The sequence below is a fragment of the Calypte anna genome, chromosome 3 (genome assembly GCF_003957555.1).
Source record: "Calypte anna isolate BGI_N300 chromosome 3, bCalAnn1_v1.p, whole genome shotgun sequence".
NCBI lineage: Eukaryota > Metazoa > Chordata > Aves > Apodiformes > Trochilidae > Calypte > Calypte anna.
Genome location: NC_044246.1, coordinates 97,547,137 through 97,572,410, shown reverse-complemented (window position 1 = coordinate 97,572,410; position 25,274 = coordinate 97,547,137). Strand labels below are relative to the sequence as shown.

Here is a 25,274-nt window from a genome sequence, read left to right as displayed (position 1 = left end):
CTGGTGTAAATATCAGATGTGCAGTCTTTGCTCTTTGCAGGATAGCCAGGCCTTATACAGTAGCCTTGTTCCCCCTGCCCAAATGGTGAAATAAGGACTGTTGCAGCCAATGCATAGGGCTCTGATAATACAACTCATTTCCTTTCTATCTCATATACCAGGAGATGCAAAAATATATCCTTAAGAACACAAACACCAGGGCAAGTAAATGTTTTTTCCATTGCCTTTATTTTTCACCTTAAATTTCAGTAGAAATTGAGATTGCTGAAACATACACATCAGGGCAATCTTTAGAAACTTGGTGTGAATTCCAGCTAAAATAAGAGTATTTGGCATCTGAAAAAGATTCCCACCTCCTCAGAAGGACGTTTTTTAAGTTTCTGAGGAAATCCAACTTAACAACAGAGACTTTCAGAACCTGTGTGAAAAATAAACAGTTAGCAAATGCAGGATATACATACTGAGGGGGCTCCATATATCTGTGACTTAGGTTTGGACTGGTTTATTACGGGCAAAGTGATCTGACAAAAGGATGTCAGAGATTTAAATGGCTTCTGACGATTTCTAAAGCAGGCAGGAAATAACAATGACATTTAAAAGACACTATTCAAAACAAATTGCTCCACTGGAGTTCATAGCTCCCTGCAAAGTCTGTAAAGAGTCTTTGAACATTAGTGTAAAACTGTATTCACATCATTGAATAGCTTTCAATATCCAGTTGGAAGAATGCCTAACATACAGGGATCACACCTACCTTTAGTAGAAAGTAAAGCAATCAAAGAATGTTTGTATCTTAAAGTCACTGCTCTGGAGCTGGGCTGATATTCAAATACTATAGGAATTTGCTACTGAACTTCAAAATTAATAGCAAACATATTTATATATGAGGGATTCAAATTCACAGAGTAAATATAGCAAGCAAATGGTTTGTCTTCTTAGGTGTATATTAAGAGCATCATATTAATTAATGTCAGACTCTGTAGATATGAAATAGAATTGTGTGGTCACTGATGGTTTATACACCACAGCACTGTAGAGTTGGTATGAGTCAGTCTTGCCTTGCTGTAGGAAAAGCTCTGGGGCCACATGCACTGTGGATGTCCTGTAGACCAATCTCCCATGATGGTCAGACATGTATTTTGATTACTGTGATATATAAAGGTTCTTTTCTTCTTAAAAGTTATCTTAAATACTGTGCAAAGTATTCCTGAAAAAACAGGCAGACATTTTGCCTCACTATGGCTACATGCCTATTCCTAACAGCAAGATAAGATGTCATGCAATAACGTCCCAGGATGTTCCAAAGTAATTCATAATTTCTTTTGTGAAATGATGCTGTTGTGTTGTGGTTTTTTTTTTTAATACACCACATTTTTCACCACTTGCACCTGCAAACTTAATACATAAATTGTGTCATTAAAATGACTTATTACTGCTATATACATAATCAGAAAAAATGTGGAAACTTTCTCTGCTTTTCAGGGGGGTCATCCTTACAATATGAGTAAACATGTAAACTGTTTTCCTGCCAAAACAACTGAACAGTTTTAATGAGATCTGTTATCTATTTATGAAGTCTACCTTATGTTGTGGAAGGCTGTTATTTTGTTTTGTAATGAGATTCAGCAAGATCATCTTATACAAATATGAAATGCTTTTACTTTAAGAAATTATTTGGGTCTTGAAACAGTCCATACACTGAATTATTCCTGACTAAAGGATGCAGAAAGCAAAAATCTTATTTAGGATTTTGTAAAAAGAAAGAAAACCAAATTTTACTTTTAGTCAACCCCAAAACATCTGGCTGAAATCTCTCTTTCAGTACTAAAATTTGTCCTCCTTCAGCGCTGAAATTCAGTTTACTTAACTGCTTTTTTGTCACATGTCTCTAAACAGTTTATTAAAGAAACATTGCAAAACTGGCAGGACTACTGAATTGTTGATTTACTTTGGCTGCTTTAAAAAAAAAAAAAAAAAAGTTTCAACACCTTCACATCTTGACATCCAAAAAACTTACAGTAATACTTGTAAATTTAACTGGAGTATACAAAATATTTGCCTTGCTGCTGAAATACCCTGTAGCACTACAAGAAAATAACATTTAGAACTACAAATTTTGCTAAGATAAAAGAGTATCAGGAACCTACTTCTTCAGAAATAATCATCCTTAACAACTAAATGCCAAATTCTGCCTTCCCTTACAGTCATGAAATCCACATTTGTTAAGTCTTGCAAGGGCAGAATTTAGCCCCAAACTACCTTTTATCTAAATACATATATTTTCCTACAGAAAAAACAAGCTCTCTTATCACTGTTCTTCCCTTCTGAAGGGTAAATACTGATATTTGAAATACCTAAATTGTATTTACAGCTGTACAACACCAATGCAACATCCTTGCAAAATACCACTAGTACTCCATCAACACGGGGTAACTTGTACAATCAGCTTAAACACTATTAAAATACAGAGCGAGCAGAGAAGCTTAGACATTTTCTTTGTCAAATTCACACACAAAATACATAGTGATATGACACGCAACATCATTCCATCCTCCAGATGCCACCATCTCCACACAGTCCTCCTCATCATAGGCGTTGTTGGGCTCCCCGCTCCGCCACTTGTTGAAGGTCTGCATGGGCGACCGGTCAGAATAGACAAAATTTCCCTCTTTCTCCAGGTCGTTAATCCCAATGAAAACTCTGGTGAGCCCAGCCTGGTTGATGTACGAGGCAATCAGATTGTTGGCAGTCTCATCCTTGGGCATGCTCAGCGTCCCTCCTCTCCCATGGCAGTAGAGCTGGGCTTCCTTGTATCTCTTCTCTTCCTTCACCAGTAGATAAATCTTATGATCTGTCTCACGCACACCGGCGACAGCTGCGGGGGAGGGCAGTGCTGAAAAGTGAGCACTCGCGTTTCTATAAACCAACTTACTGCACACCCCAAAAGAGCTTCACAAAGCAGACGCAGCATGGTGATGCTCCCCATGAGCAATGACACCAGTAAAAAGCAAAAAAGGAAAGGAAAATAGTTATCTAAAATTAACCTACCATTTTTTATGAATTTTAGCTCTGTTGTTAGCTGGGCCACTTGGATGTCCATTTCGCCAATGGCCTTCCGTAGCTGGCTGCACTCACAAGGGATGCCTGCAAAATGGGACAGATACACAAGGAGTTACCTAATTTCAATAATTACCTATATAATTTTATTAAAGGCACAGCCTGGCAGTTCTGGAGAGAGCTGTCTTGCAAATGACAGACAGAATGCTTCAGCCCTGCATGATTAGTAATCGCCTTACCACAAATAGATAAACCCTAGAAAAAAACAGATTTTTTTTAAACTAAAAGCATTGGTAACATTTTCCGTTTAGAACTATGCTCTTCAGTCTTCTCCATAAAGCACTTTTCCCACAACAAACATCTGCACAATGCATTGTTTGCCTGTTCCTCATGAGGAACATAATACAGCAGAACCAAAAGGCTGATGTTCCAACCATGTAATGCACGTAATTACCTGCAAAATGTAGATTTGAAAGTACAGAATTTACAGTACTCCTTCCAACAAAATAAGACAATAGAAAACTATGTATTGTAGTGGAACAGAGCGACCAGGTGCCTCTGATCATCAGGAAGTGGGTGTGAGCCGCTATCAACTCCACCTGTGCCCAGTCAGGGCAGGGCCCCTATGGAGCATGTGCAAGACCATGGGGCCAATAAATAGTGAGGCTCACACCCACTGAGGCAGCTCATTCTGGAGCTAGTTGAGAGAGTGGCTGGTTGCTTCCATAGCAGCAGACCATCTTGCTAGTTCCTCGCTGTGGGCAATAGACTCAAACCACATCCTCCGAGTCTATACTACCATATTGACACCTCGATCTCGGACTAGAGACTCCATTCCGGTTACAATGTATTAACCCAAATTGATATTGCTTTGACAAAGATAATCTGAATGAGAACACTAAAAGGATAATTGTTACATCTATGAGCTCCCATCTCAAAATGAGGATCAATTACAGTTTCCAGTTCGGTGTGTGATTATTCATATCTGCATTTGATTACCCAATTATTCAACTTAGGTGTCTAAGTCAGCCTAAGAACAGGGCAGTTAAACTGCAAAACTGTGCTTTATGACTACATATATGGTATTCTGGCTCAAGAATTAGAGTGACAAATTATGTTCTCATGAGAAAACTAATCGGTGCACCTCTAGAGCACCTTGCCAGGGAAGGGACAAATTGAGTAAAATCTGAATCTCCCACCTCTGTAAGACTCTTTGCATGCCAGGTTTTCACCTCTTTGTCTGGAAGATCTGTATTCCTGCTAATCTCCTGCTCCTATAAAAATAATCGATGGAGAGGCAGGAGTTTCCATCTTTCTCCTTTGTGTTGGCTGGAAGCCAGAATGAGGTATGCATAAACGTCCCTTTGTACTGGTGATGATTGATATGGAAAGTTACATCCCAGTTCCCACTTGTTTTCTGGAATAATCACAACTCTGAGGAGCTCTGAGACATGACTTCAACAAATACCCAAGCCCACTGATTACTGCAACTTCAATAATTTTAAGTCATTTGAAAACATTACAGTGAAATATTAGTGCTTACAGAAAACTTTACTTTTTCATTATTTTCCCCACTAGTTACAGGCATCTATTTTTGGTGGTGATGCATGCATTTTGTAAAACCCTTCACAGATATAAAGTGTGACATGGATTACCTGGGTCGCCATTAGGACCTGGTGGTCCTATGTCACCATTGTCTCCTTTTTCACCTAAAGACATAAAAAAGAATATAATTGTAAGGCAGCTTTTTTTTGTTAACTGTTCACTTGGCACTTATTCCTTTTTTCTCTAGTAACATTCAAATGTGAAGAGTAGAAATATGTCCAAGCAAAAATAATAGTTTTCTGTCTTATTCAATACACAACAAAGGCAGCCAAAGCCATGAAACTTGAACACAAATAATACATACTAATATCTATTGTTTGACATTCACAAATTTGTTCAGGTGCTGTACAAGGCTGGATATGCTACACCAGTACCCAAATCTTCATAGTCTAGATGCTTAAGTAAACAATGGTCCAAATTAATTAAATAAAGTCACATAAGAAGCATATGGGGTCAGCAAGATTAGAATTCTAAGTCTTCCGGCTCTCAAAATTCTTCCAAAGTGCAGGACATCTTCCCATCTGCTTCTCTTAAATGTCCACACTTATGTGATGGTGCACAAAGGTCTTTATTCAGCCTTAAGACAATTCTCACCCTTCTTTAAGGTTAAATGTAATGCAGTGAGAGCAAAAGGTAACTGAGATATCTCAGACATCTGGCTGACTACAGCGTGAGAAACTCCCCGTGATGGAAAACTCTGAGACTTGTTAACCATTTTTCAAGCCCCTAAAATTTTCTCAAACATAAATCACACATTTTTCATCTAAAACACAAATGGAAAAAAAGAGCAGAACTAAGCATACCTTTTGAACCAATAGGACCAATTTTTCCATGCCGTCCCACACTGCCTTTCTGTCCTTTGTCCCCCATTTCTCCTATATGTATCAAAGACAAAAGGCACAAGGAGCAATGCAGTTGGATTCATTCAAATTTGCATGGTTGCAATAACCAGTTTTTACTATAGGTGAAAGCACACTATATCACAAATAGTCATAAAACTCCAGACTTCCAGCTCACTCTTTGTGAAGAACTTATGTATAACAATGCAGACAGTGATTTCATCTTCACAAAGCAATTGACACTAATGAGGCATACAGGTGTAAATGAAAATTAATCTTGGCTGGGAGCCACTATAAGTTTTTGCAAACTTCTCTCAGGTGATCATGAAAGAAGGATGTTGAAAATGAGGAGGGATTGCATGAAAACATAGAGCAGAGGATTAAAACTCATGGTACTGGGAAGACCGAAAGGATCCAAGTACAACGGACAGTTTGATCTAACAGAGTAGCTTCACTGTAACTGAGGGCTGAATTTGGGCTTAATGGCTTATTTATACACCATAAACACTGTGGAAACTGTCATATCCTCATTCTTTGCTCTTGCATTTGAAGATGACATTAATGAAAAATTAAAAGTAATGGAAATCTTACATAGACATATATACATATACAGACACCTGAACACATTCATGCAAATTCTGACTCAAACCACAGATATTAAATGTTACTAATTTTAAAGACAGCTGTACAGAATACTTCATAGTGCTAAAGGAGCAAGCAAAGGAGCTGCTAAAAAATAATTTTCCTCAGCTGTGTTTTTACAATAAAAGGCAGCAGTTCCACCTCTCAAGATCAAAAGAAATTGTCAATAAACCTGCATTAACCAACCACTGTCACCTATCTGTGTCCAAGAGGCATACCCAGAAATCTAATGTCAGACATTTTGATTCACTTTGTCTGACTTTGACCTCTTTTCTATTAGTGGTACTTTCCTGTGTGTTACAAAGTGAATATGAGAATGCCTTCAGGGGAAACAGAATTTGCACTGGAACAGGCAGTTTCTTTGCCATCACTATCTTCACAAACCAAGCTGAAGCACTGTTACTAATAAAACAGGTGCCACAGTCCAAATATTGATGTCCTTGATCTGAGCTCCTCCAGAGCTCATATAACAAAACCCAAAACATGCCTGTTACTTCATATGGTTTTTCTGGTATGATATTTATCAAATATTACAAAAAATAATTCTCTTAATAGCATGAACCTGAGAGAAGAACTTTAGATTTTCATAGCAAAGCCTTATTCAACCCCATGTCTACAAACCTCATCTACAAGTTAAGGGAGTCAACAGTTGAAATTAATAAAAAGATAATAATAAAAATAAGCAACAGTCACCTTATGGAGTAAATACAGTAGACATACACATGACTGAAGGTTTTGATTTAAACCAAGCCATCTATAGTCAATAAACTCTATCTAGTCTAAGCTTTTCAGATTCTTATTTCTAAATAATACTTTAGTTCTGGCATTGATTTCGAGAGGATTGCCAGATTTATGTAGAATTTCTGAGATCTAGGAAATGAGATCTGCCATTTTGTTACAGTCATGCTGTAGCTGCTATGGCCCAAGAAGACTCAGGAAGTAATACTGCATCCCAGTGCACACTGGTGATACCTTTTCTGGGTGCAATGCTCTTCCATCAGATTTAGGCTTGCCACTGCACCACACCATATTAATGAAGACTGGGGACAGAGGGACTACAGGGATAAGAATCCAAATGCCTTCTGAAGCTCCCATCCTGCAGAAACCCCAAACTGAGACTGCTTCAGGAAACAGCAATGCATTTTTTTCAATGACTGTTAAAGAGATTGTTTCTTTGATCAAAGCAGCATGGACTGTTTGGCTACACAGGAGCAAGGAGTCAGTAATACCCGTTAGGATTAAAATCTACTATAGGGATCCAGCAATTGAATTTCTGTAAATCATCATAGCTCAGCCTCAGTTGTGTATCTATGACAACTGAAGATCTGTTGCCCTCTCATATTACTGTAACTGGACAGTCACATATTTTCTGTATATATTTTTAAAAGCTGGATAATTTTATGACTTGTTTCATCATTACCTTTAACTTATAAGTGTAATTAGTAATAAGTTTCAGAATATAAACTGATCACCACTGGGGTAAGAGATGTCTTTTGTGTTACTCCCTAAAGTCTCCAGAAACTTTTGCTTGATGGTATGAGTCAGGAAGAAATAATTTCCTCTGAACTGAGAGAAACTGGATGTGTATGGCTTGTTAGTCTAATCAGTTATTGGGTAGTCCTAAAATCAATTAATTTCCTGTTTCCAACAAGGATCACATTCAGTCACTACTGGACATGGACTCATGGAAATTCTAGAAGAAAAAAAAAATTTTTTTCTCTTATGGTATTTATTCCTACCGGAAGGATGGAAGCAATCCACCCAGCCAGCTTTCTGGAATAAAGGCTCACTTTCAGAACAGATTCATGCTTGCTTTAAAGATGTAATCCATTGGGCTGTGCAAGTTATGAATGTGCTGATTGGATGTTTATCCAATAAAAATAGTATATTGAGAGGATATTTCATTGAAAATGTCTAACGTTTCAGCTTGCAATGAATTTATCAAATTATTCTAAAAGTTACCTTTCTTGCTTTGAACATTTATTAATTGAAATTACAGTAGCAGATTGCCATCTGTTTGAATGCTGTCTATTTTCAGGCTGCTACACCTGAAATTAAATAAATGCACAGACCTAATGCATAAATAATATATAAAATTACTTCATTTTCTTTCTCATAAATACTGCCCAGAAAGAGAACTACTTCTCAGTAATAGCAAGCAAGAGCTATGTGATCTGTTCAGTAGAAGTATGTTATCTCAAACAATGAAGACATCCATTAGTTCTCCTGTGCTCATTAAAAGAACTGTTTGAATTTGGTTTTCTCTTACAGTGACTAACCCCTGCTTCTGCTCCAGGGGCTTTCTTATTCTGCTGCTTTGGCAGAATAAATCACAAGGTTTCAAGAGAAACCCATCTGCCTTGAGGGTTTCAAAAGTTTTAATACATTTTTTAAAGTCCTTTTTAAGTGTCCCTGTGATTGCCAAAAATACAGTCTAAAGAGTCTTCATGAAATCAGGAAGTGAGAGCTGGAAAGAAATTAGGACAATGAAAGAAATTAAGTCTCCATAGACCAAAAGTAGGAAATCTAACAAAGTTTAAATGAAGAATATGAAGCAAGTCATCTGTCACCTCTCAGAAGAAGGTGATATACACTGGAACCAATTATAGAAAACTTGAAGGATTTTGGAAGATAGTGAAGAAAAGGAAACTCTGAATGATCCTCTTGGTGGCCTTTTCAGGCCCACAAACAGGAGAAGAAATAAAATACCAGAGATGAATGGTGGGCTGCACAAACTGTGAAAAAACAAGGGCTTTGGCTCAGTGCAATATTATAAATGGGGGTCTTCATACAAATCTCTTCAGGCAGGATTAATTGGAAGAGACAAGAAGCTATAAAACTACATTAAAAAAAAAAAAAAATCTAGCAGAAACACAAATTCACCATGTCACACACATGAATAGTGCCAAAGGGAAGAGAACAGTAGTTTACTTCCTGAACTTAAGGATTTGAAGACAAATCAGGTAGAAGTTCTTCATGACCTGACATAGCAAACATCACAGACGCCTCTACCTAACAGTGAAAGTAAAAGTGTCCCAAACCAGGCCAAAGGCCACTTGACTCAAGTGCCAGCTTTGACAGCAATCTGCAGAGGCTACTTAGAAAAAGAATGTAAGATAGAGAGCAAAGTAACAGTCTGTAACTTCTTAGTTGTGCAGAAGTCAGTATTCTGAATGCAAATATTTAGCCTTACTTGAAAGAGAAATGAATTTTTAAAGGATATAATGATGTTATGGTAGTAATCTACATTCAGGACACTTAACTTTCTAAAACCATTGGTAAATGGAAATCAGGGAATTCTGAACACACCAGCTGAGTATGGTACTGCTTTATGCTAAATAATCTGAATTATCCATAACATTGAAGGTTGGTGACTGGATAAGGAATCCCAGGTGGCATTTTATGTAGCTGGGACAAATTAATTTCACCTAGCATTAGCCATCTTAGAGTTAGATTTTTAGATCAAGCTATTTGTCTAAGCTTGGGCAATGGAGAAATAAACCCCTCTCAGCAGCGGTCTATCCCCCCTCATAGGTCCCCTCTCATTAAGGTCCCTTAATGACAGAGGGAAACATTAAAAGCTTTGCTTAACAAATTAAAACGCAAAAAAGAGGAAAGTTTTGTCTATCCATACGACCTAGAAATTAGAAAGGCTAGAAAATTTGGAAACAAAAATAAGGATAGAAAGAAAAAAAAATCCAGTCTAGGCAGGCAACAGAAAAGTGTATAGAATTTCTTTATTCAAAGAAAATAAATGGAATATACACTAAATATTCAACAATATTCCTGAATGGGGGTGGTGTATACTCAGATGCACACAAATAATTGCCTTTATGAAACACATATCTTGCCAGAATTACATTATCCACATAATAAAAAGCTTGTTCAGATAGTGGCTGATCTAGCCCAGCAGTCAGACTCCCAGAGTGGCAGCAGGAGGTGCCATGTAGGGAGGTCACAACCCCAGAACTCTCTGCAGCCCACTGCAGATGGAGCTGCTGAACCAGCTCCCCAGCAGTTCCAGTGAGTGCCTCCTAATTCACGTATGATGGGATCTGGTGAACAGCAGGTCACCTCACTCACTGCTTTTATGCTTCTGTATCCCCGATCATATCCTCCTCAGACCCCTCTCTACCTTTTCAGTTTCTCCTTGTGAGGCAGCTCCTCCATTTTCTTCACATTTCTGTGCCCCTCTCTAATCTCCCATGTCACTCTCAAGAGACAGAGGCCAGAACCATACTCAAGCCAGGTGTGTGTTGGGCTTTTACAGAGCAAATCAGCAAAAGCTCCTGGTTTGTCCTTCATATTTTTTCTGATGATGAGCAGTGTTTTGTTGTTTTTAAAAAATGATCTCAGAGCAGTTCCCAAGCTTTAAGTGAAAGTTCTCATTCTTGGCATCATGTTGTTACAGATTAAATTACATATCCCTAATGTCCCTAGGCAATAAGTTTATTTACACTGGGGCCCATCTGCCATCATTTTGTCCACTCAGTTTATTACAGATTTTCTCAAAATTCTATTGAGTTCAGGTGGAACCAAAAGATAGGTTTGAACCAGATACCCACTTTGTGAATCCACAACTGTCAATGTCAGGACTTTTATATGGAATCCTGCTGCAGCACTCCTTAGTAAGCAATAAATTAATGTAAAAGTTGACTTGAAACTTAAAGGATTGATTGATTACATATTAATGAGCAATCAGTAATACTAAAATATAAATTAAGATGATATTACCTCTCTTTAGAATTTGATTATACAAATGACTGAACACTTTGGCTCCAATCCAGTTAAATTAATGAGTCTTCTCTCACACTTAAGAGGCTATGCCTGTACTAGTAAACTAAATGCCTGGGACTGTTCCCTGGCACTGGGAACCAGGTGGCCAAGAATGGTACAATCCACAATATCAAATTGTCTTATTCTTCAAACCAGGATAATCATTTGCAAGCTGTTCATTGTGTTACCTCATCATGTTACCTATGTTTGCCTGCACAAGCCAAAACCACTCCAGGGACTGTGCTAATGCTGCAAAGGTAGAGAGACAGCCAAGGTCCCCACCTAAGGAAAGGTGGGGAAAATGTATGTCACTCTGCTTCACATGCCAGTGCAAATGAATATGCATAAAAGTTGAAATTAAAATACTAAAACATTTTCAAATTGTTATGGTTCAAAGAAAAATCATAGAATCATAAAAATCATAGAATCATATAATATTTTAAGTTGGAAAAGACCTTTTCAGGCCATTTAGCACAACCCCCCTGCTCTAAAAGGGACACCTTCGGCTGTATAAGTTTGCTGAGAATCCCTTTTGCAATACAAAATGTCTTGAAGAACAAATTTTTAATGTGCTGTGCCTCCGATTATGCATTCCAACAGTAAATTCACCCTCTCCTCCTTATTTCAGTTGCCATAAGCCAAATACATACTACTCTGGGAATATTTATAGTATTGCATTCTTAGGGACATAATCTCTGTAATTTGTATACCTGGAAATTTCAGCTTTCGGGGTGAAATCATGATTTAGTCAAATAACCGAGTTCATTCCTGAAATGGGAGTGTGCAGTACAGCAATCAGGGCAAGAGGGAAAAGTTACATCTATCAACTATTATTAACTAATATCAACTATTAACCAGATAACATCAAACTTGTACTACAGTACCCTCTACTTTTGTCTGAATCAGCCACTTTACTTGATCCAGCACTTTATGCTTTACATAAGGTCAACACAGTTTTATATTCTGCTGACATGCTATGCATCATAATTGACCTATACAATTAATTAAAAGCAATGAGGAAAGTAAGAGGAATATAACCTTAATCAGTGCCCAAAGACATTATCAGCATGTCTGATGTCACCCTGAAATATCAGGACACACAGAGTTGGATTGATTTCTGGTAAGCACCAGTTTTAATATTCATCAATTTCTGAACTACGAAAATCTGAATATATCATGAGGAAAATATACCATAAAAACATTGAACCTTGAGATGTTCATTTCAGGTCAACTATACCATAAGAGGACTGTTTCTTTTGTATGTTATTCAGTCACAGATTATTATATACCTAAGCATTTCAAAGAAACTAAGCACATTTTGTTAGAATGAACTTGCCTGAGAAATGAGAAATAAAATCATAAACTACTGTGATTCTGATAATGCAAATTAATACCAAGAGCAGAAAACTCTAAAAATGCTGCAAAATAATTACAGTTCTCCTTCATGAAACCGTCGCTTACTCAAATAGCAGAAAAATGCACTGAAATTTAGCAGTTTCCATCAACAGAAGGAGCCAAATAATAGCCTAAGACAGCAATTATCAGGCTTCAATAGAAATACAAGGGGACAAACACCTGTTAACACAGCAACTGTAATTTAACAGGCTACTGCACAGAAACAGAGCTGCTGTGATCATCCATGTGTGCTCTTAGAAAGGGGTAAATACAAAGTGAGGCAATGATTTTATCCATTTTTCATAATCTACTAAACTATGTGCTATGCACCTGAATCACAGCTCTAAGCTTTACACCAGCTGAGGACTTAAAAAGACATCAGTGCTGTATGCCTACTAAGAGGTCATGACTGGATACTGGATAACCAGGTCCAATAAAAAGGTGAGGAACTGGCTATTTCTGAGAACAGCACAGTGAACAAATTATCAGCATCCAAATGATGCACAGTTCGTAGCCCTCCATAAATAAGATGAACAACCAAATTGAAAAAAAATCTCAGCAAGTTGAATCTCTTGGTGTTAGTAGCTTACATTTTTCCCAAGAACATTTGGTTTTTTTTTTAATTTTTTTTTTCTCCCCCCCTCAAACTTCCAGCTTCTGGATACCAAGTTGGAAAAGCCTTGGACTGCTGGAAGAGAATATGCAGTTGAGTCTCTCTCACTCAGTCTGAGAGTCTGGAAAAAAGTATTTATGCAAATAAATTGAACTTAACTTTAGGTTTAGGCACTACTTTCCGACTCCACTGTCTATGGAGACTGTAACCAGGGATTAAAAGGTCAGAAGACTGAAAGTCTTTTGTAGTTCAAGGCTGAATGTCCTTCCACATCCTTCCCATATGGTAGAAATTACATCTGTGAAGTGTGTTTGCTTATCCAATCAACACTGTGACACTCAGAAAATACAATAAACACAGCACCATGATGAAATATGGCACCAAATAGTGCAAATTATTTTTAAGGCAACAAGTCCATAGACTCATAGAACAGCTTCAGTTGAAAGGGACATTAAAGACCATCTAGTTCCACCCCCCTACATGGGCAGTGACACCTCCCACTAGATGAGGTTGCGCAAAGCCCAACCAACCATCCTGGCCCTGAAAACTTCCAGGGAGGGGGCATCCACAACCCCCCTGGGCAACCTGTTCCAGTGTCTCACCACCCTCATAGTGGAGAAGTTCATCCTAATGTCTGGCCTAAATCCACCTTATTCCAATTTAAAGCCATTACCCCTTGTCCTATCACCACATGCCCATGGAAAAAGTCTCTCTACAGCTTTCCTGTAGGCCTCCTTCAGGTACTGGAAGGCCTCTATAAGTCTCTCCAGAGCCTTCTCTTCTCTACATGGAACAACACCAAATGTCTCAGCTTCACAGGAGAGGTGTTTCAGCTCTCTGGTCACCTTTATATCCTTTCTCTGGACTTGCTCCAAGAGCTCCATATCCTTCCTGTGTTGGGCGCTCCAGAACTGGCCACACTACTGCAGGTGAGGGTCTCACAAGAGCAGAGCAGAGGGACAGAATCACCTCCCCTGACCTGCTGGCCACGCTTCGTTTGATGCAGCCCAAGACACAGTTGACTTTCTGGGCTGCAAGCACACAGTGCTGGCTCATGTTGAGTTTCTCATCAACCAGTACACCCCTAAGTCCTCTTCCTCAGGGCTGGTCTCAATTCATTCTCCTCCCATCCTTAAAATGAGGCAATCCCAGGAACAAATAATTTATTTTTCTTCTTTGAAGAGAAGAAAAATAAACCCTTTGCCTGTGGAAAGGAGCAGACTAAAACATATATCTACAAAGCATACCACATTAATGAAAAAATAAGTTAACTAGAATTCAAATGAGAATTTGTTTGTAGAATTTTCTTACTGCAGTAAAATAAATGTGTTTACCAAATATTCCAAGAACATAAGGGTGTCAAGTCAAATGGGGATGCATGAAGGAAAGTTGGAAAAAATATGGAAGCAGTAAGCACATTTGCTTTTGTTTAACCTGAAAACACTGCCTAGAAAAATACCAATATTAATTTTTCTTTCATCTCTTCTCTGTTTTAAGTATGTTCTCTTGCAGGGAGTTTTTCACTTCAGTGTTTCTTCTTTCAGTCTCATCAGGATTTTGGACTTTTGGAGATATGGAAGAGGGGAAAATTCATTATTTTTAATTAAGCATTCCTTATGAGAATGATCTTCCAAATAATAGTAATTTTACAGTAGAGTACTAATGAAATATTATATTACAGATTTGCCTGACAACTTTTCATATAGTCAAAGCATTTTGCATTGATTTGACAAAATGCCAACTTCAAAAAGCATGCACAATGAGAGAGGCTCTCAAGCTCCCCACAGGAAAGCAGAATGAGTAGGTGCCCATCTCAAACACTTGTATAGAAATGATCAAAGCCTGAGAAACAAAGAGGAGGAAGTGGGAGTCCATTTAATGACAGCAATCACCCAAGTATGGTAGAAGAGCCAGAATATCAAGAATACTATACTGGATGGATACCAGCTCTTCAGGAAGGCCAGGCAGGGAAGAGAAGGCAAGGGTTATGCAATGCACACTCAGTGCCTTGAATGCATGGAGCTTTGCTTCACAAGAGGCCACTGAACTGTTGAAAGCATTTAAGTCAGATTTAGAGGCAAGGCCAGCAAAGAGAATGTCCTGGTGGGCATTCATTACAGTCTTGTCAAGAAGCAGGGCTGAATGGACAGAATTCTTTCAACAAGTGTAAGAACCTCTTAAATTACAGACCAGCTACTTCAGCACCTTCTGGCTGAGCAGGACCATGAGGAGCAATCAATTCAGAAAGTGCATCAGGGACAATTATCCAGTGCAGTACTGGTTTTCCAGCTAGAGATGGTGTTCTCCTTGATCTGTTATTTACATACCTACTGGTTTTGGATATGATAGTCAGAATAAGCTTGACTTAAGTAACTATGACTGCCTTCATAAAATTAACAGCATTCAAGATGAGTGAAGAAGGCAAGCAGCAGTCTAAAAGTCCTGGTCTTTGGCCTGTTTTAGAAACTGGTGGGTAGGATTGTACTGGAGGCTGCTATGAATGCAAAGGGGATCACAAAGAGCTTCCAAGTCTTATGGAACAACTTCCTTAAAGTATAATAACTATCCATTGCAATGTGCAGGAAAATTAACAGATATGGCAGATGGCAGCTTGACAAAACAGAGAACTGTTCACTGAGACCAAAAGCAGAAAGAAAGCATGCAGGAGGTGAATACCAGGATAGGCTGCTACAGAAGTATTTCTGAAGGACGAAGTTCAGAAGTTGAACTCAGATGTATGAAGGACAACATGAAAGGCACAGGTAAGGTAGCAATAAAAAAAGAGACCAAGGATAAGATGGGCATTCTGCTAAGGAGGAAGGCAACCTAGTGACAAAGGACAGAGGAAAGGCTAAGGTACTTGGTGCTTTCTTTGCCTTGGTCTCTGCTAACAAGGTCTGCTCTCTAGCCTCCCAGTTCTTCATGCCCAGTAGCCAAGACTGGGGTAGGACATGCCACTCATGATAGAGGACAACTGAGTCAGGGACTGCTTCATTTGGATCTACACGGGTCCATGGCACTGGCCAGAAGGCATTCAAAGGTTCTGAGAGGGCTAGCTGACGATGTTGCAAGGCTGCCAATATCTAACCAGCAGCTGATAATGAGTGCCAGCCCTCAGGAACCAGTCCAGTGACAGGGAGGAAGAAGTGGAAGGATGCTCTGTGAGTCTGCAAGACACCCCATGCTGGCAGGAGTGGTTTGTATGCTGAAGGACAGATCTGCCAGTCAGAGGAGTTTGGCAAGAAACAGGAAAAGCGTTATCAGGAATATCAAGTTCAGCTGCCACTACATTCCTCACGTGCAGTGAATTGATTAAGGCAAGCCAATGGCTGGATAAAAAAACTCCTTTACAGTAAAGGACCCAGAGATTTTTGGGTCCTCATACAAGAGGAGCAAACTGGAGCCCATCTGTGGAAGATGGTTTTATTTAGCTTGGAGTAGAGAAATGTAAAGGGGGACATAATTGCAGTTTTCCACTACATACAAGTGGTTTGAAGAGAAGATGCAGCCTTCTCCCCTCAGAGACACAGAAGAACAAGAGGCAATGATCACAATCTACAACAAAAAAAATTTTAGTTGGCCCTAAAGAAAAGAGACACGGGACCTATCAAAAGGGATGTGGAATCTCCATCCTTGGAGATTTCATTTGAAAAGTCTGCTGGACAAGCCCTAAGCATCTAAGCAAGTCTGCCCCATTTTAAACAAGAAATTGGACTAGAGAAGCTGTTTTAACCTAAATTATTCTGTGGTACTTCAACATCTCTTCATGCTGCATTACCTTGCAAACCCTTCTTTTATAAGGATTGTCCTTGATGGGTACATCTCCAGAAGGGAAATACATTGATTGAACACACACACTCCTCATGGGAGTTACAAATTTTTCAGTGTATTGTAGGGGAAAGAACTCTAGCTATGGATTTTGGTTCCAGGGAAAACTGCACATATCAGAGTCCCATGCTTGCCCAAAACTACTAGGTAACAAATCATACATTATTGTAAGGCAGTGTAAATTACCACTGGAATAATTTTTAAAAAAAAAACTTCTAAATTCAGTTTAGTGAAAAACAACTCCATCATTCTGCTGACAGGAATTTCAAATATTTAATTGCAATATTGAAATAACATGTTTTGACTATTCCTAATGTGAATTTTTCAGAATGTGCATATCCTGGAAAACTTATGAGCTCAAATACCCCCCTTGCTTTGGGAGTGAAACAAGTGGGAAAAGAATTGCTTGCAAGAAAGAAATTCCACATTTCTTCCAGCTGTATAACTGGGTACTATTCAGCACCATTCCTATCAAGAGCTCCAAATATTTTGAACTACAATGCAAACAGTGCTACCATCATTTTTCCATAAATAGTACTGAGCTGTGATCCAAGAAATGTGGAATCACTCATGGCCATCTCTGCTTATTATTTTTTACTGAATTCTCTGAATGGTTTTAATTAAAGTTTTGTGAGTATCCACACTTACAAAACAAAAGGAAATAAGGAAATTGAGCCTCATGATTTTTTCTCTCTGATCTAATGTAAGACTTGCGTTTGCAGAAAGCAAAATATGACAAAGGCCTTATGATGTCTTTCTTCAGAGAGACCTTTGTAAAAAATCAAGATTTTTCTTTTCCAAAAATTAATCTTTTTGTCCAGGAAGCAATAGTTAGTCTACAAATGAGTGCATACAGTTTGTACTGGTTTTGACTCAGATAGAGTTAATTTTCTTCATAGTAGCTGCATGGGGCTGTGTTTTGGATTTGTGACCAAAACAGTGTCGATAAAACAGTGAGGTTTTCCTTATTGCTGAGAGCTTACAAAGAGCCAAGGCCTTTCCCAATTCTCATCCCGCCACCACCAGCAAGATGGCCGGGGGTACACAAAAAGTTGGGAGGTAACACAGCTGGGACAGTTGACCCTAACTCACTAAAGGGATCCCAGCCCATATGACGTTATGCTCTGCATATAAACCTTGGTAAGAAGGAAGAGATGGGGGACATCCAGAGCAATGGCATTTGTCTTCCCAGGTAACTGTTATGGCCCTGCTCTCCTGGAGATGGCGGAACACCTGCCTGCTGATGGGAAGCACAGAATGTATTATTTTGCTTTGCTTGAGTACCCAGCTTTTGTTTCACCTCTTACACTGTCTCTATTTCAACCTATGAATTTTCTGACTCTTATGTTTCCCTGGGAATGAGCAACTGTGGAGCTGCCTGCAGGTGTTAAACCACCACGATGGTACACAACAAAGCCCAAGGATCATTTAGTCACCCAGCAAAGAGAGAGAGGATGCCCACCATATTTGCCTCACAAGAAAAGGCAGCACTGGGTCAGGAATTACTTTCAAAACATCTTCTGTAATAAGGTTACCTTTTTCTCCTGGAGGGCCAACTCTGCCTGGACGACCTGGAGCACCTTTATCCCCCTTTTCTCCAGCCTCCCCTGTTCATACAAAAGGAAAAAAAAAGAGTCATTCTAGACCAGGACTATTTTCTGTTGGTGGCTGTTGTGCCATTCCCCCCCACTGAAAATAAAACCAACTATGACAAGAAGGGATGGAAAATATAGACACAATCTGACCTAACAGCTTTACTTGATGCATGCAAAGCAGTTTCCGGCAATTGGCACAGACACTGACAAAACCAAAGTCAGTGTATCATTGAAGTCTCATAGAATAGGTCTAGTTTTGTGGATATTACCTGTATCACCAACCTCCAAAAAGTTCAACAGTGCAATTCCCTGAAGCAGAAGTTTCAGAATTGTGCCCTAACTTAGCAAACTTTTGGGACTGTCTTCACCAAACACATCCTGAGTATCTGCTAAGGGAATACTTAAGTCTCAAGTGAAATGGCTTAACTTTAGCCTTAAATTAAAAGAAAACAAGATTAAGCCATTTACAGAGTAAAGATGGATCAGACCTATACTACAGACATTACTATTTACTTAGAGTATCATTTTTAAGCATGAAAAAGTATCTTCTTATCCACATTCTCAGTTATATACTGTGCCTTTTAATCTCTGCAGTATGAACCAATGTGCATTGTACTTACATGAACTTAGCTCATGGAACATTATTATGCTCAGCATATTTAAACATCAGTTACTGTAAATGTTTGCCTCACCCTTGCCTGCCTTTCATTGAAAATTCAGGGATGCTTACCTTGTCTCACCCCATACCATTGTACTACTGTTGTACTTTGCCATTGACATAAGATTAAAACCTCTTAAGCAAATAAAAGTTTAAAGAACTGTTTACAGAGCCATCTTTGGAAAAAAAACAAACAAGCAAAAAAACCCTTATATAGAAAAACAATACAAAAATACAAATAAAAACAAACAAACAAAAAAAACCCAAACAAAAAAACCCACCAACTCTACAGATTCCACAGAAAAGAAAATGCCAACATGTACAAATCCAGAGCAAGCACAACACACCTGAAGCCTTAAAGCTGTTTATCCACAGAGGACAGCAAGGCTTTAGCTTCTCCCCAGGAAGATGATGGGAGCACTATAGTAGGAAAGTTATCAGGTATTATTTATCTCTCAATCTCTGCTCTCTGGCAGAGCTGACAGCTGTGGTTCAGAGAGGGACCATAGAGATGACATGTAAAAACAAGCTGAAACATGGTACCTTTAAAATATGCAGCCTCCAGCTCCCTCTCTCTTATTGCAGACAGGTGAGCTGAACTCAACCCTCCATCTGTTTTTATTTTCCTTTTTCAGGCTGCCAGCAAGCTCCAGACCATCTTCTCACTTTCAGACATGCAAAAATAGGCCATTCTCTGACCTTAATGAGGACAAACTTCACATAATCCCCAGTGAATAATATTGTTAGTATGAAACAGGCTATTATTTGACACATTTGGGAACATCACTTTTTTATTATCAGGTAACCAATAGGCTTTGTATGATTACTTTTCCCCCCTCAGGGCTGAAGATAAATCCTGACAATGACTTTTTCCTGCTCTCTGGAGGCTGAGAGCAGGCTATTACAGCCTATTGCTTCACATGTTCTTCAGAGTGAAAGCTGTGCATTAGGGATCAATAAAATAGATCACTCTTGCTTCAGGCCATTACACCTGCTGGCTTTTATTCCTCTAATAAGATGACTCTGCATTCCTTAGTGTGGGTGTTTAAGAAACTTTTCCTGGGAGGAATTACCCCAGGTCCAGCTCGAGACCACTCTGCATTTTTTCTTATCTGCTGTCTTAAGCAGCAAGTCCTTGGCCAGAGGGACTGACCAGAGGTCCAGTTCAGCTTTGCTGTGTTTAAGTACCTGGTTTTGCTCTAACAATGTGCCCTGAGCCCTGTGCAAGCTGAGGAAGCAAATTCTGTGTAGGTGTCATGGGAAACAAAACAGTTTTCTGCCAAGGAGGCTCAGTCAATTTAATTTATCACCAATCAACACTAACTTAACTTTTCATTCCTGAATTAGGAAGAAAAACCAAAAATAAATAACTTGGAGAAAGACACCTTTGCTCCACTCTCCTGGTCAACAGCCCCTGTGTCACACATTACACCCAGTCCCTTTGGAGCACAAGGCTGGGTCAACACATTGTGATCCCTACCCAGCTTCTCCAGTGTGGCCTTCTGCACCAGCCACAGTCCCTTTGCAGTCCTACCTCGTGCTCACTCTCCTCTCCATCCCTTCCTGGGTGCTCCAGCCCTACTGCTTGAAAAGTACCTTCTTCTGCAAGGCAGCTCTTGCCCATGCAGCTGAGATGGGAGATGGCTGTGATGCCCCACACACCGTAAAGAAGTTGAACCCTGGGTACCAAATTGAGCTGCAGCAGGATTACAGGTATCAGACAAAATTCTGACACTGCTACAAGTTTCTTGTCCTATCACCTCTGATAGAAATCTTTTATAATTCAAACAAAATATCTTACTATTGCTGTCTTACTATCTTACTTTTGTGAATTCTTAGGCACAGGAACTGTCTCTGATAATGTTTACATCTTGCCTATCTTGAGCTGTAACACCTACTACAATGAAAACAGCATGCCAGATATTAATTATGTGAGCTATTAAGCATTCATTGGCTGGTAAAAACTTTCTTCCATGATACATATTCCCTCTATGAGTAGATGCATCAAGTGTGGCTGTATAAAAATTTATTTTATTTATGTAGCACCAATGTATTATAGCACCTATGTATGGTGTATGTAGCACCTATGTATTGCAGGCCATTTAGGCTGTTACAACAATTCCTGCTTTAGATCCTAAAAGGGAGACAAAACAAGATGGCAAAGAGAGAATTTAATCTTTGGAGATTTGTTCCATGTTGTTTTTTTCTCCACAATAGTAGTAACTTCAGTCTCATGGGCCTATCAAAAGAAACAGGACTTTAGGAAGAACAGAGTGAGCAATGTGAAGATTCTTCATCATCCAGCCTGTCTTCACACAGAACACATTTTTCTCATCGTTAATACTGTCAGCTTTCAGGGATCAGTCTGCTGTCTTGATTCTCAGAGCCACAGTACTTTTCCCTTCCACATTTCATCTTATGCCCTTACACTGATGAGGTTATATAGAGAAAAAAAAACCCACAAAAAAACCCAACATACCCTAAAAACAGTCCCTAAGACCTGCTGCTGACCTTACACTCATTTGTGCCTTTTTCTATTCTTCATGTCTTTCCTTGGTGCTTTATCTTCCATTTCCAGCTCCATTGCAATTCCTTCTTTTATTCTGTGGATTTCCTAATTGGATCAGTCTTTTTTTTTTTCCTCCAAGTTTCTAGTCTCTTCACTTAGGTTCATTCTTTGTATGCTTTTTTCCTCTCCTTATTTCCTCCTGTTCTTCTGAAATTTCTCCATTATGCTCCCCTACTTTTGCTTCTCCCTGGTGTCTTTTTCCTTCACCACTGAATATGAGCTCCACTTTCTGCACCAATGCTTAGGCTTAACCTTCTCTTCCTAATTTTTTTTTTTTTTTTTGGCTTTCACACATCCCATGGTCTCCTTCATCTCTTCCTCTTCCCTATACCTACTTTTCCCAAGTCCTGACATGCTCATGCCCAGCAGTGGTGCAGGGCTCTGTTCCTCCAACATTAGAGGTGTTGCTGGCAGCCCAGACAAGGAGGAGTTGGTGCAGATCTAAAAGCTGCAGTGAACAAATCCTACTGCGTGGGAGCTGAAATTTGGGCATGCAGCCACATTTATGCTCAGTTTAAAGGAAGCCTTATCCACCGACATGGGCTGGAGTGGTGCCAGCAGGGGACAGCAGTATCTCATTACCAGTTCTCTGAGCCAGTCCCCCTGACAGCATCACTGGAGCACTGATAGATTATTTTTTTTTTAGGGATTTCACATTAACTAGGGCTGTATCAGGCCATTTTGTGCTTCACTGATTTTGTACATCAATCTCTCTCACTTTTGCAAGACTTAGATCTCATGAAGCAAGAGTGAAATCACTAACACATGATGGTTTTCAGGCCTCTGTTCTTTTCTGGCTCAGGACTGCCTTGGGACAAAGGGCCAGGGTCCTGCACTATGTATATGTTTCAAAAAGCCCTGCTCCATATAATAATAGCAACAATCCTTTCATAAAAATGGCAATAGGAGATGTTAATTTTCATTGATAAGGAAACCAAGGCAAAGAAGTTAGAAAACTTGTCAAAGCCTGTCAACTTTTCTGAAACTGAAAATCATTTCAGAGCTTCAGTCCTTGGTAGTACAGGGTCTGACCCTTTGACTGATCTTCTCTGTAACTTCAGACAACATTTAACTTGTTTTGTTCTTTTCTGTGAATCCCATCAACAAAATTATCTTATGCTTATTTTACAACAAATATATCAAACAAATAAAACAACTTTTCTCAATTACTTAATCAAACCTCAGAAGACCTTGATATAGTGCTGTTCTTTCTAACTAGAACATCTGCAGGAGATGTATTATTAAGGCTTCAAAAGCCAACACTGAAGTAAAATTAAAAAATACAGGTTTTGGTTCAGAACAGGCAGCCAAAGATACATCTATAATAGTAATAAACAAAACAGGAGTGCTTTTTTGGTCCTGAAGCCAACCAGCCAAGCACAACACATCCCTACAGCTCTATTCTCTTGCTTCCAACCTGGGCAATGTCTGGAGAGGGCAGTTCACACCACAGCCAGGCTGCACTCACAAGTCAACTGTATGAGCAGCTGCAGGAGAGAACTGAGCTTTGTCCTCACTGATAAATGAACCAGCACAGCCAGGGCCTGCAGCCCATACTGTGGTCGTCAGTCAAATGGGTAAAGCCCAGGTTTGCACTAGATAATGCTAATGGTATCAGTATTGTTAAACTTTGTGACACTACAGTGAATAATTACTAGAAAAATTGGAAGGTTAGCTGTGCAGTTATTAAACAATATTTTTTTATATAATTAAAAACAAACTAGTGATTTTCATGGGTATTTTTGTCCTTGGTTAAGAGGTATTTCCCCATGCTCACAGATGTTACACTGCAGAAGAAATACCATAGTCCCCATAATGAGAATTACTGTTAATGACTGAAAAGGCCTAGGATTGCAGACCATAATGGATACTGTTGCTTTAAAATGCTAATTCTTTCCAGTTCTGGCATCCTATCTAAGGTACTTTAATACATATGTTGCTACAAAAAAAGATAAATCAATTATTGTGTTGTCTTTTTTTGGCAATAGTTTGGGGGGATATTTTGTAAAAAATGTTGCTTTTGTCAAACTTATAGAAATGCTAAAAAAAAAATTAATTTTTCATTTCTTCTAAAAGGCAATTAAGCATTTAAAAATCAAGGGAAGACAAGCATAAGCTCGAAAATACAAAATACTTCCCAACAGTACGTTATAAAAAGGCAATGAAAACCTCTCCTGATATAAAGTAGGAACTCATTTTATAGTCTTTGGGGATTTGCATCATTCATGAATATAAAACAGACAAGCAAGCAGGCAGCATATCAGAGTAACAAGCACTACTGATCAGGAGTAAGTCTGGGACACTTCAGCATTCTCTGCACCATGTTCACTTTAACAGACTGAAGTTCTTACAAACATTAAAAGTCCATTTATAAGAAGGCTACAAACTGGACAAATGAGTACAACTGAAAGGCACCTTCTTTGCCTCTATTTGAAACAGTGGTGCAAATGAGCCTGTAAGAAAGAAGGAATTAGTATTTGAATGCTGGAGTAGATTTCCACATTACCTTTGAGGCCTGGAACAAGAATTTGAACAGAGCAGGACTCCTCTGCAATATGTTGAGGATATCCAGACCTTAGTAGCGACAGGAAGGCAAGGCTAATTAGAGTCACCAAGAAAACCAGATCTTTCTTCATAATGAGCACTTGCAGGTCACTGACTCCTAAACAAAAGAATGAATAAACAGTTATAAGAATTCCAAAGACTTTCAACAGTTTCTGAACATATGCAGCATCGAACTACAAATAAAATACATGTATTTTTGCATGCCATAACCTACACAGCATGAGAACTATGCAGGTTGTGTGTTCCCCAAGCATACATGAAACATGAAGCAGCCAATTCAGCAGCTTCTGTCAGTGCCAAGATGGGTAAGCTAAAGCTCGGAAAAAAGTTAGTTAAGAAAAAGTAGATTAGGTGATGATAATATTTCTGCATTCATAAATTCTCCCTGGAGGCAGGGATCTGGAAAGGTTAAAGGGGAAAATCTAGTGCATAGGCTTGCACTGAAAGATGGTAGTACTAAGCTGCCACTTAGAGAGAGTGTCTACTGCTCTAAAGAGGCAATTCAGTAGATGATGAGACCAACTTAAGGGCCTGAATTTTCACTTCCCATCTATCTAAGCACTGAAATTATGCCCAGCCAATTGTCTGATACAATAGACCCGATGTAACTCATGGAGAGAGAAAGGGAGATAAAATATTTCATTATATCATGCAATCAAGTTACATCAGAGGCTTCAATAAATCCTGATAAGATTCACCCCTGAGACTATTCTTGAATAAGCCTACAAGCAAAATGGCCTGCCTGGTACTGGGCTCTGAAGAGATCTCTTAGAAAGCAACTACAGCAATGGAGTCAGTGTGAAACGAGCATAAAAAGCCAACACTTAGATTGTCTGTAGAAACATTCTTTGATGGAAGTGTAATTTATGTACTCGTGGTATGTTTTTCCAGTCCTTCTTTCACCAAGGCTCTGTACTACACAAGCAATCTGACAATCATATCAGGGTTTCAAGAGGAAGTACCTATATATCATCCTTCATAGCCATAACACAAACACAAGCATTTAACAGCTTGAGCAAGAAGATTGGCTGGATTACTCTCCACTCCCTGATTTCCTTCAAAAATAAATCAAGTAGGATTAGGTACAACTTTGAGGCCAGTACATGGGTTTGTGTCTCTCAACATGCAGGGG

At 39.0% G+C, this 25,274-nt stretch overlaps 1 protein-coding gene across 3 annotated transcripts in view; it reads right to left on the bottom strand.

The window, feature by feature from the left end:
- Nucleotides 1-209: 209 nt before the first annotated feature.
- The window catches only part of COLEC11 (collectin subfamily member 11), a 40,528-nt gene continuing 15,463 nt past the window's right edge, over nt 210-25,274 (bottom strand). For 2 of the 3 annotated variants that reach the window (XM_030447905.1, XM_030447906.1), the window contains exons 2-7: nt 24,084-24,239; nt 18,291-18,362; nt 5,466-5,537; nt 4,713-4,766; nt 3,049-3,144; nt 210-2,893 (exon numbers count right to left, since the gene is read on the bottom strand). In XM_030447905.1, coding sequence (XP_030303765.1) covers nt 2,484-2,893; nt 3,049-3,144; nt 4,713-4,766; nt 5,466-5,537; nt 18,291-18,362; nt 24,084-24,213 — 834 coding nt within the window. In that variant the 5' untranslated portion in view covers nt 24,214-24,239 and the 3' untranslated portion in view covers nt 210-2,483. The remainder of the gene's footprint in view (nt 2,894-3,048; nt 3,145-4,712; nt 4,767-5,465; nt 5,538-18,290; nt 18,363-24,083; nt 24,240-25,274) is intronic. The other variant, XM_008506192.2, reaches the window with a different exon arrangement.